This window comes from Lissotriton vulgaris, chromosome 4_1 (genome assembly GCF_964263255.1).
Source record: "Lissotriton vulgaris chromosome 4_1, aLisVul1.2, whole genome shotgun sequence".
NCBI classification, from domain to species: domain Eukaryota; kingdom Metazoa; phylum Chordata; class Amphibia; order Caudata; family Salamandridae; genus Lissotriton; species Lissotriton vulgaris.
The window spans coordinates 43,741,887-43,754,716 of NC_141691.1; the positions used below are offsets into that span (position 1 = coordinate 43,741,887).

At 41.6% G+C, this 12,830-nt stretch overlaps 1 protein-coding gene across 1 annotated transcript; it reads right to left on the minus strand.

Moving 5' to 3' along the window:
• Nucleotides 1–2,759: 2,759 nt before the first annotated feature.
• LOC147718319 (olfactory receptor 2G3-like) lies at nucleotides 2,760–3,698 on the minus strand. The gene has a single exon (XM_086966696.1). It carries the CDS (start codon nucleotides 3,696–3,698, stop codon nucleotides 2,760–2,762), a length of 939 nt encoding a protein of 312 aa, XP_086822822.1.
• Between the last annotated feature and the right edge of the window lie 9,132 nt (nucleotides 3,699–12,830).

Consider the following 12,830-nt stretch of genomic DNA (forward strand, 5'->3'; position numbering starts at 1 on the left):
AGATATTTAGTTCGGTATGGTTATATGCTTATCCTTTTCATAAAAAGCCCAGAAATATCCTGCAAAAAAATAAAGGTCAACCTGGTGTTATAGTTAAGTGTTAAAATTGGATAAAAAATGTCTAGATCTCAATGATATAGTCCTCCTTAAAGTTATTATGAAATTGGGGTGGGGACAAACATCAGCAAAATTAGAGTGAAGTGGCGAAGGATGTCCAACACAGGTCCAGGTTTAAGCACACTCCCTTCTCCCTCGTGTCACCACTCAACGCCACTAACTGGGATTTAGGAGCGATATCGAATGAACCTAAAGTAGCCTTAGGCGGATGGGCAAATTCAGGTGCAGGTATACGCACACACCTCACTCACTCATGCCAGCACTGAGGCCCACAATCTGGAATTTGGAGGAGCGTTCAAAGACAGCAAAAGTCAACTAAGACAGAGGGTCCAGATTTGTGCACACACTCCAGTCCCTCATGTCAGCATTCAGGGCCACAACCAATTCAGTGTGCGCTCAATGACAGCAAAAATAGAGTGAGGTGGAGGGTGTGCAACTCCGGTCTAGTTTATGGTCTCATCTCATTCATCTCTGTCAGCACTCAGGGTCACAGGAATGTCCTGAGCACTCCAACAGTAGCAAAAGTAGATTGGGGAGGTGTATGAATTAGACCCACTGCATTTACTCATAAGAGGACTCAGAACCACATTCAGGAGTTTTTTGTGAAGGTTCCAATAACAGCAAAAGTATAGTGAGGCTGAATGGATCCAACACAGGTCCAGGTTTACACAAACACACCCCACTTACCCATGGCAGAAATGAGGACCAGAATCTGAGATTTGGGGGAGCATTCCAAAGGATAAGCAGAGTGAGGTGTACTTTGTCTATGGCAGGTACATGCTTATGCAAATACCCACTCTCCCATGTCATCACTCAGGGCAATAATCAGGGATTTGGAGGAACATTGTAATAGCAGAAAATGTGTGAGCCACTATCAGGGATTTTAGGGTAAGCCCTATAAATGCAGCACAAATAGAGTGAGGTAGATGGCATTCAACTCATTTCGAGTGTTGGTCACACTGCCTACTTACCCCTGACATCTCTCTGGGTCACTCTCAGGGATTTGGAGGGTTCTGGAATAGCAACAAGAGTTGAGTGTGGTAGATGAAGTTGCCCAAAGCAGGTCAAAGCTTTCAAATATAGCCCATTTACCAATGTCAGCACTCATGGTCCTAATCATGGATAAGGGGCACTCTCCAATGGTGGCACAAGTTGAGTGGTAAAGAGGGTATCCGATCCGGCTCCAGGTTTACACACCCCACACTAACCATGACAGCACCCAGTGCCATACTCAGGGATTTGGAGGAGCACTCGTATGGCAGCAAAAAGACTGAGGTAGAGGGTGTCCAATGCTGGCCTATGTTTTGGACACATCCCACTCACTCATGTCAGCTCCAAGAGCCACAATAAAGGATTTGGAGGTGCACTCCATCTGCAGTGAAAGTGTCCAAAACTACAATTAGGGGTTGTACTCATCACAGGAAATTTGAGATCAACAAAGTAAAAATATGTACATTGAGAACAGAGTGTGTTTCCATCACATGTTCATGAATATAAACACTTGCTTTCAGTCAAACACACACTCAGCTACTGTCTTGAAAATTAATACACTGAGTGAAGGAATGGCACTTAAGCCATTGTTTATCCAATGAAGAAGCAAGATCACAGACAGCACCAGTCACTGAGATACATTCCCAGGAGTAAACACAGAGAACTGAAGACTTTAATGGTGAGTAAGGGTAGGTGAGTGACAGGATGCCCAACACAGATCCAAGATCACAAACACTTGGGCTCTCATTCATATACTCAGTCAGAGCAAAATAATAACATTGAGTTCACGTGTTATTTTTTTTTCAATTAGCAGGTACAGTTAAATGTTGGTTGATGCTTACTAAAAGAAGGAAGGTAAATTTATTACCAGTCAGGTAAGAAAGTGCCTATTTTTAAAGGATGCTTTCACAAGTGAAAAAGGTACATGTTCATCTTTTCTATGTAAAATATATTCCAATAAAAGCACCTGAAATGTAATGAAAAAAATAAAGTTGAAGATTGAGTTATGGTTCTGGCTCAAATTTGTTAAACTTCTGAAATTTGCCTAATAGGTTTTGTGACGCAAATTATCTATCAGCTGCCCCTGTCATCACACAGAATGGTATTGATGACATTATAAGTAACAACATTGATTAGATCACTTATGACATCATAATTGACATGGCTGCTTGAATCATGTCCATTGCAACCCTTTTCAGCTGCATGTGACTCACACATGATGTCACCACTCATTACTTCACCAGTGACATCAATGTTGATATAACTGTGTGTAATAAAAGAAAAGTAGTTAAACACATACAGCAGAAAAAAACAATATCACCTCTACACCATTTACTTCACTACATATACACTGAGACAGAATTACTTTATTATAGTCAGAGCCACACTTACAAACACCCTTTGCGCAACACAGTTGTCTCAGATTTGTGATATTATCACAGAGACTCACTCAAAGACAGAAATAGGAATAGGTATATATGTACAACACACACAAACATGTACACACATATTTAAATCCTGGAAGTTGCCCCTAAATAAGAATTATTTGAGGCATGATGTGGCCTATTTTCAGGTCAGTTCACCTTACATTGCCAATGCACAGCGTTTGTCAGACCAATCTGACACTTTTAAGTCACTGTATACTAAGTCTATCACATCTCTTTGTATACACACTTTCCTATTGATTTTTGCACGGCTCCTTTGACATCTTTGTTCCTCAAACTGTATATCATGGGGTTTAACATTGGTGTCACAATGAGGTAAAACACAGACACCATTTTATCAAAGTTCGGAGAGTGGCTTGACCGGGGTCTCATATACATAAAGATAGCAGTGCCATAGAAAATGGTTATGACTGTCAGGTGGGAGGCACAGGTGGAGAATGCCTTTGACCGTCCCTCTGTGGACTTGATCCTGAGGATAGTCACAAGGATGCGAAGATAAATGACTCCAATCAGGAACACTGGGATCAGCAATATCAGCACTCCAACGACAAAGATGACGACTTCATTGATGAAGGTGTCAATGCAGGACAACTGCAGGACAGCTGGTACTTCACACAGAAAGTGGTTAATCTCATTGCCACACAAGGGGAGATGCAATGTGGATGCCACATGAACTATAGACAGAAGGAAGCCTCCGATCCAAGTTGAAGCTGCGATCCTGATACAGGCTGCCCTGTTCATTATGGTCATGTAACGCAAGGGGTTGCAAATTGCGAGGTAGCGGTCATATGCCATGACGGCGAGGAGGATGCATTCTGTCTCGCCCAGGGACAGGTGGATGTACATTTGTGCTGCGCATCCTGTGTAGGAAATAGTTTTATTTGTAAGCAAGAAAATAACCAGCATTTTGGGGACAATACTGGTAGTGTAGCAGATGTCTAAGAAGGAGAGGTTACTGAGAAGAAAGTACATAGGGGTGTGGAGACGACGGTCCACTTTGCTGACAAAAATCAGGATGCTGTTTCCGACCAGCGTGGTCATGTAGATTGAAAGAAATACAAAGAAGAGGATAAGATTCATCTTGGGGTCTTCGGAAAGGCCCTTCAGGATAAAATCTGTCCCCAAGCTCTGGTTTACCCTCTTCATATTATTGGCTCAGTCTTATCTGCAGAACGAAAGAGCAAACAGTTATTAAGAGGCAGCTGAAATTTCTTGTGACTCGATTAATGTGCAACATAGTGTAGTGTAGTTCCTATAATCCCAATAGGCTCTGCGCATTGGAATATTATATCCTATAGATTTGACGTAGGACTTGATTCAATAGGTCTCTATTGAATATACTAAACTTAATTGTGTGTGCCAGCTAGCTCAGAGGTCACTAGAAACTTTCTCAAATGCACAAGAAGGGATTAGTTTCTGACAACCACATAAACATGACAACTTTGTTTCCCAAGAATAAGAATATATCTCTCAGAGCGGAAGCAATAGATAAGTATTTTACTCAGTCAATTGTGCATGCTTCGTTTCTACAGAGTTGCAGAGAAATAGAGAGACGGCCATTTTCAATTAAAGGTTTATTGAACAGTCTTATTTCTCATGCACGAGATATGAACTGCTACAATCGTTAGAATGCAAAGTATAATGCGTACAGCGAGAATAGTATTATAAAATAATACTGTAAGAGCATTGTATGGTTTCTAAGCCATATAAAAATACATACATAAATACACAGACTAAAAGACTCAACTTGTGCTTCTAAAATACGCCTACCCAATGTACCTAACCTAAGTCTAGTACGAGAGAAGAAGTAGGTTTTGTTTAGCATAGGTTTAGTTTGTGCCAATAATCTACCAAAGGTTTCTCAAGGTTCTAATCAGCTCCATAACTTAGAATGAAGGAGGTCTGGTCTCTTTTTCTCAGGACTCGATTTCCCAACACCCCGCAGGGGGAGTCAGAAACACTGGAGCTGGATTTCTCGGGAGGAGAGGGCAGCTTCCTGATCAGTGCATCAAATGAAGAGTCGGCTTTCTTCGGCACTTGCTGTTGCGAGCTGCGTCGGGCAAGTAGGCTGTCGATCTGCTCCAAACCTCTGTGCTTTGCTATAGCAAGTGAAGGTATATTTATATCTTGAAGGTGTTTAGGAATGCCATGTTTGACGTAAAGTCGGGCATATGAACATCATGAATGAACCCCTAAGGAATAGATGTTCATTATAAAACTAACTGAGTTCTTGGAGAAATCAATATTCAAGCAAGGGAAAGTCCCTGATGGCTTAAGCTGGTTTTCCAAGAAATCGTTGTGACTTTTGGTGAACGGATGGAAGTAGCCCTGTCTGTATTTGGGTAGCATGGGATATGCCTAAATAAGGGCTTGATGTATATGCCTACATAAGGGCAATGTGAATTGTACCTATATAAGGGCATGAATCTGGAAAATTCAGTCGGAACCTAAAATGATACACAACAGCCACTCCACTTTCTTATGTACGACTTCTACTAAAATACTAAGTTCTAAACACAATAAACATATCTAAACATGATGTGTCAAAAACCCACCCAAAATACATAAAAATGCATTGGTATTGGTTGTACATGAAAAGAGCATTTGTGCTGTACACATTTAAAAGCAATGTTTCATTCAAAGCTTAAAGTTTGACATTTTGAAAATGCTATCCGAATGAATCACGAAAATCCATTTATGAAATGGCTCGTAAATACAGAAAAGAAAAAGCCGAAACCATTTCATGGCAGAATAAGCTTTTTGAATGTGGACAAGGTCAAATATTGTCTCTGGAAGTTTTCAAAGAATTCTAGTTCTCTATGCATAGTTCTACTTTAAGCAGATTACTATGTGCCAAAAAAATAAAAAATATAAATTTTGGGAAAATTAATAATCATAGAAAAAATAGAGTTCTAAAGTTAGATCTTTGTTTTGAAAATGAAGATCGAATTCAGAGTCTCTCAGAACACTGCCAATTTCAAAAGTCAGTGTTGTTGGTTGGAGAAAACATCAAATCTTCGAAGTCTGTAAAGAATTTGTCTACCACTGTAGGTGAAAGTTGGATTACCTTGTTAAGAAGATCAATCGCACATAGATGTGGGGCATCGCCATCAGCTTTGGTCCCATTAGCAATGTTTGAATCAGATGGTACGGATGAGTCACTGGACAATCTATGCTGGGAGGAAATAAACTTTCAGGAAGCCAAGCCCAACACCACCCAATGGGGAAAATTTCTCAGCACGAGTTTGACAACATTGGGCCTACATGAAGTGTGGAAAAAAAATATCGACCACAAGCAGTTCTGCAAAGTAGTAAATGGATCAGCAAAAAAGATTTCTTTGCTTAAAGAGAAAAGAATCCTAACTAAACGGCGACACGCCTGGACAGTAGTCAACTCATACATCACCCAAAAACCACAAGTCAATCTAGCCTTACATTACTGCCCACATCTAAAAAAAGCTTTGATAGCGTATCGATTTGGCATGCACCACTCAAAAGATCTAAGGCTTTCTTGGAAACAACAAATCGAAAGCACTAACTGCAGATTATGCGGATACAAGGAGGAAACAGTGACACACTTGCTATGTGTATGCCCAGCGTTGCAGGCTTTAAGAAGAAGATATCTACGGGCAATTTTCAACATAATGAATATCCGTACCTGCAGGTAGGCGGTGATATGCTGGCTAAGTGGTGTTTCACCTATTTTTTCATGCCGGGGAGTCAAATTTATGGCGAAGGTAACAAAGCTGTTACAAGACACGGAATAGATAAAGGCATCTGCCGCCCCGAACAAAAAGTAGATCAGGGACTGGTCACTAGGTGATAAAGGTCATCTAGGGAAAGACTTGATATGGACAGACTCAGTATGTTTTAATCCAAGACACATGACCACAGAGAGGACATTTTCCGAGACAGACTATTCTGATTTTTCTTCATTTATATTAGCCTTTTGTATATGCTGTTGCGTTGTTTTTATTTCTGCAAATATTGTAAAGATTTTAATTAATCACACAATAAAATGATGATGATGATGATGATGATGAATCAGATAGTACCTGTGCGCCTGTTGCTTCTCGTACCTCACCGTCAGCATTTTGCGTAAAAAATGAATGCCGTCATCAGAATTGGTAGGCGCTGGGGACAACACAGTGCATGAGCCGTTATTGGTCTAAGCAAAGTATCAACATCCATTGGCATGACTAATGGGAGTGTCAGACAGATGTCTAGCACACATTCTTTTCCGCATAGCAAGCAGCGCAGAACAGGTAAGATGCAATCTTGCCAAATTGGTCTGAATGACAGAAACCATGTGTTATTAAATTCTCTTAAACAAGTTAATCCCAAAATTTGGACGATGCGCTCACGACACTTCATCGCCAGTAGAGTTTTCTCCAGGGTGAACTGGGTGTTGCTTGTGGATTGGCTTACCATATCGCAGCAACAGGAGCAAAAATCGTATCCCTGCAGAGAGTCACAAAATGAGAGGCAATCCACCAAACACAGAGTGCACGAAGTTTGGAAATATTCCTAGGACTGCTTCAAAGGGTGCTAACAGTCCCAAAAAACTGTCTTAAAAACATGTACAATACCACTTGTATCCGACATGTTTAAGATATGACCTAACATTTCTGAGAAATGTATAAAGCAATTTGTAGTTAAGAGGGCATGTATCTCTTGAGACTTGCAGATCATAGGTCTCTTTGACCAAGGTTAGTGGCACAGCTTTCTGTAAAAGTATGGCTGTCATTCTGCTTAAAGTATCAATTCGTATAGAAGAGACGTTCAGTGAAGGCTATAACAGCGACTACCAGTCTGTCTTGGATTTAGGAAACAATACTTGCATACAGCAAGCGACCCTGGCTGACACAGTTACGAGATAGGGTAAACCTGGCAACATGCCACAGCAGCTGTGATCGTTCAACATGAGGTAACTTCCATTTGAAAGTTGTCCAAAAATTGGATCAATCACCGCAGCTGGAGAACCTTGCAGGTGGAAGGATAAGTTGATAGAGTAACCATTGCAGGCCCCGTGTAAATTAATACCCTGGCAAAGGAGAGAACCGCTTAGTGCGTTTTCACAATGTTTACCACTAAGAAACACTTCTTTCCCCCACTTCAACATCTGTGTGTGTATGGTAATTCCCAGAATGTCTTGATGTATTCTTTACCCAACTTTTCATATATGCCTGCTGGTATATGCTTTATGGTATTTATATAATAACAAAAATGGAAAATTGTAACAGGCAGAGTGATTGTTCCATGTATTATCCATTCTGTGGCTGGTCTTTCAGTGACAGTTAATGGCATTTTCAGTTTTTCAATACTCAGCACCGTATAGTCTGCTCCCCTCTCTGGCTGTTTGATCTGTTTATCAGGGAGATTAAATCTGAAAACAGTGACGTGGTGTTGATTAGATGCCAAGGCACATAGCCTGAACGTAGGTTTTGTAACGTCCAGCCTAATAGCATGATAGAACTTAATTGCAACTGACCATGTTACAACATGATCAAGTCCTGTTCCATGATGTCTATGGCAGAGGATACTATGCTGTCCAAAGAATATATCCTGGAAGACAGAGTTGTTAACCCATTGTCAACTACAGAGAGAGTTTTCTCTAAGTTAATACGTTCAATTTATTGTATTCTTTCTGCTTGCGTAATCTTCCATGCTTCATTATACATGGCATAGATACCAGCGTATATTAAACGTTTATGATACTGTTTTCTTGGTCCTAGCAAGAATTCCCTAAGATCAGCGCCATCTTTAAGTAAAGATAAGTGTTGTTTTATATCCTTAAGTGTAGATCGATGTAGCCATTCAAGGCATAGTTTCCCTACACTGTATGTTGTTACTATTCCTGGTGCTGTCTTTGAACATATCTTGGATCTGGCCTAGTGAATGTGAACCCTCCTGGTATATTCAGGAATCTATCTTGACAGGTGTTTGTGTCTGTGGGCCAGATTAACAATGTTTTCCAATCTGGATCTGTTCTGTTGTGATGCAAAATAGTATGTACGACGACCTCCCCCTCTGAAGTGTTACCACTAACAGGTGTAGGTGTAGGTATGGACGGGTTGTTTAAATCTTTTATCTTGGCTAACCCAAGACAAGATGTCTGTTGGACAGTGTCATTCAAAAACATAATTTGCTTCTGGATGATGCTGGCTCTGAATAAAGCTTCTATCCCCTGCACTTGCCAGTGTTTTCTGCCCCAGACAGTTTTCGTCTCAATCTTGTCCTTCCAAAAGTCAAAACCTAATGTACACAGCTGAGCATAAAAGGCCGCAGAATAAATTTGCTTGGTATTTGTCAACATACTTTTCATTCCTGTTTTGTTTACATTTTTAAAGTAAAACGATTCTGGATTGGAAGTATTAAAACCTGAAAAGTATGGAAATTTCCCATAAAATGTTTTTGAGCTACCCTTTGGTGGCGAAGGGCAATGTTCCCATTGATTATACATTAACACATTTCTAGGATTTGCAGATTTGAGCAACAAATGATGACCATAGTGATTATAACAATACATTTGCTCATAATCTGTTGTACCTTCTAAATATTTATGATTTGTAAACTTTGCAGACATTTCTAAGTCTGACATCACATTATTAATAGTCTCGAAGTCCAAATCATCAGAAAAGGTACTAAATGAAACAAAGTCATTCAAGGAAATCTTGAACTGGTGTGGAATCTTCAACAGCTCTGCAGAGCCAAAAATGTCATAATAAGTTCTGTCCCAAGCAATACCCCCTGGTATAGGAACGGCTGTGATGTTCACTGATGACAAGTCTCTTCTTTGTTCACGATGAGATAATTTGTGTGGCTTGAGGAGTAAGTTGATGTTCTGACTTGCTATATCCTTTTTAACATATCTTCCATTTATCAGCATTCCCAAAGTTATTGCCAGAGTCAACCAAAGTAGAGGAAAAAGCACACCCAACACAATCCAAAGTTCAATCCATGGTGAAACCAGATAAGTCTTTTCCAGGTGATGAAAAAGTTCTGTTGCTTGTTCTTTAAAAGTTCTTTTTGCTGGCGTCATTTCAGGTTCACTGGGATCCTCGGAAAACGTATCAAAGTTAATGAAATAACCAGAGGCAGTTCTGTCAATTGTTGGGATTACATCAGGATTCGTTGAAATCACTGGAACCACTTGATCACTTGTTACATTTGTATAGTCAGATGCTATTTCATTGTAGACAGGCGTTTCTTGATGAACTGTTATTTGGGTTTCAAGAGGCACAAGTTCCATAGCTTTGTTGCTTAGTCCTTCATTTCGCACTACAGATTCTTCAAAGGTGATGAGTCTCTCAGTTTGAACCTCTTGGATAGTAGCCAGATTAGGTAATCTGCTACATTGGCTGAGTCCACTTGGCCTACTGCTTATGATCGGCCACATGATGTGGTTTGAGCAGGTCAATTGACACAAATCTGTTCTCCTTCTTTCCAGCAAAGGGTGGAAGTAAAACTGTTCTTGATCCGTGGATCGCTAGGACAGGTAGTGGATATCTGTAAGAAGACCTAAATTACTTCTTGTTCTCTAACTAGATCACCAAGCTTTGGGATCCAGACAGGCCTTGCTGGGATGGTCGGGTTCTCCTCAGTGGTTGTTGGCTTTAGGAATACGTTACTTTGTCTTTTCCTTATTTCATTTAAGTCCTGAAAAACAGCCAAACGATCTTTGATATCAAAAGGTTTTTGTTCTACCACTGAAGTCTGACAATCGAGGTCCGGTACGATCATTCTGGCCCCAAAAAGGACTTCATATGGAGTGATACCCCCTAGAGAACTTCTTGGCAGATTATTAAGACTACGTTGGATACCTATTAGATGTTTTACCCACCCGTCACACGAATCTAATACCCTAGCTGTTATAGATTGCTTTATGTCCCGTTTTTTTCTCTCCACTACCGAATTTTACTCTGGATGGAATGGACTAGAGTACCACAATGCAACTCCCAAACTGGTCATGGCCTCCTTGTAAGCTCGAGAGATAAACGCAGGACCCTAGTCAGAATGCAGCATGCCGACTGCATATGTGCCGATAAAGACTCACAAATCTTTTATAACAGTTCGAGCGTCAGCAGAGCGCTGAGGCCACATCCAAATTAACCTTGTCTTAATATTTGTGGGATTGTATTTGTCCATAGGGATGTCTGCATGGAGATAGTCTAATGTGGTCTAACAATGGTGTCTGTACTGGGCTGGCTATGCAATAGTCAGGTATCTGGTGGCGTTCTGTGCTGTGATCTCTATTGCAGTCTATGCAGTTAATCACAAACATATGAATGTGAGCATTCATTCCTGGCCACCAATACGTCTCCTTAACAGCTAATATTGTTTTTGAGATCCCTTGATGTAACAGACCCTCTCCCAAATGTGCTTCGTATATCAAAGCTACTCTATGTTTCCTGTTTGGAATCATTCTTCCCCCACTCCAGGGATTCGAGCAAAAGGAACGGAGTTTGCATCAATTATGTATGAGTATTTGGGTGGGAACTTATTAGGTAACACGGCACCGCTGCCTTTGCATGAAGCATTGAAAGCTAGCATTATTTTGCTGTCTATTTTCGTTTTTGAACGAGTGCTTGCAGCTACGGAAGCCATTTGCACATCTGCCTTCATGGCTTCATCAGCCAATGAATTCCCTGCAACGTGAACGCCATCACGTTGATGACTCAGTGTATGTATCACGTGAGTGTTTTGTAGTTCTTGTCGTAACTGAACTACCTGTTCCCAAAGCAACTTAGGCTTGATTGTGCCACCTTTTGCATCTTTGCAACCGTTTTGAATCCAGTTCTGCAAGTATTCATGGTAAGATTGAACACAGTAATAAGAATTGCACACTATGAGTGTGGAGAATCCGCAATCAGTATTTTCTAGCGCCATCTTGAATGCTTGTAGTTTTGCCACTGGATTCAAGCAAGCCGGGCTGAGGACGGCTGGAATGCCAGAAACCAGTCCTCGGAAGCTTGTTTCCGGTCCACGGAAGACATGGCTTGGCAGTTCGGGCTGGACTGTTCCCATGAGGCACAGGGTCAGACTGATTTGCATATGGCCGTGTCTGAACTGGGGTGGCAGAGTGGGCTAAAGAACGGTGATGCATTAAACTCAGATCTTTTGACTGGGTGTGAGTGTTTGATTGGTTCAGATGCTCCGTCCATCACCACCCACTCTTGTACTGCTTTTGGCCGCCATAAGTGTGGCAGGGTATGCTCAGACGTGAGTCCCTTGCTCACTTTGCCACTGGATTCAAGCAAGCCGGGCTGAGGACGGCTGGAATGCCAGAAACCGGTCCTCAGAAGCTTGTTTCTGGTCCAGGGAAGACATGGCTTGGCAGTTCGGGCTGAACTGTTCCCATCAGGCACAGGGTCAGACTGATTTGCATATGGCCGTGCCTGAACTGGGGTGGCAAAGTGGGCTAAAGAACGGTGATGGATTAAACCCAGGTCTTTTGACTTGGTGTGAGTGTTTGATTGGTTCAGATGCTCCGTCCATCACCACCCCCTTTTGTACTGCTTTTGGCCGCCATAAGTGTGGCAGGGTATGCTGAGAGGTGAGTCCCTTGCTCACTTTGCTACTGGATTTAAGCAAGCTGGGCTGAGGACGGCTGGAATGCCAGAAACCGGTCCTCGGAAGCTTGTTTCCGGTCCAGGGAAGACATGGCTTGGCAGTTCGGGCTGGACTGTTCCCATGAGGCACAGGGTCAGACTGATTTGCATATGGCCGTGTCTGAACTGGGTGGCAGAGTGGGCTAAAGTATGGTGATGGATTAAACCCAGATCTTTTGACTGGGTGTGAGTGTTTGATTGGTTCAGATGCTCCGTCCATCACCACCCCCTTTTGTACAGCTCGCTGAGCTGTACAGTCTCCTAGTGATTGAGTTTTAGTGACCATTGGTCGGAATTTGCCATCTCGCCAACGACCTTTAACGATCGCGCATGCAGCACTATACGCTTGTTTACCCCTGTAGCGGGTTGTAAAAATTCTTGTGTTTTCTAATATGGGACGTATTCAACGTCTGTTGCAGCAAGAGAATTAACCAATTGTATCCATCTCGGATGTAATGCTTTAGCATTCAGAATGCTTGCTTTTGTCACTGCTCCTAAGGCAGGTACAGGTGTAACAACCATAATGCACTTGCCTTGTGTGAGGGCTCTTTCTTTTGCTACTGCAGTTTGAACCGCTGTCAGAATTTTTTCTGTAGAAGGGAATTTCATTTCAGCTTGTGTGTACAAGTGTGATTTGTAAGCTATTGGTACTTTTTCACCTTCGTTA

Coding starts and splice junctions, on each gene's coding strand:
- LOC147718319 (XM_086966696.1), bottom strand. CDS start 3,698: ATGAAGAGGGTAAACCAGAGCTTGGGGACAGATTTTATCCTGAAGGGC.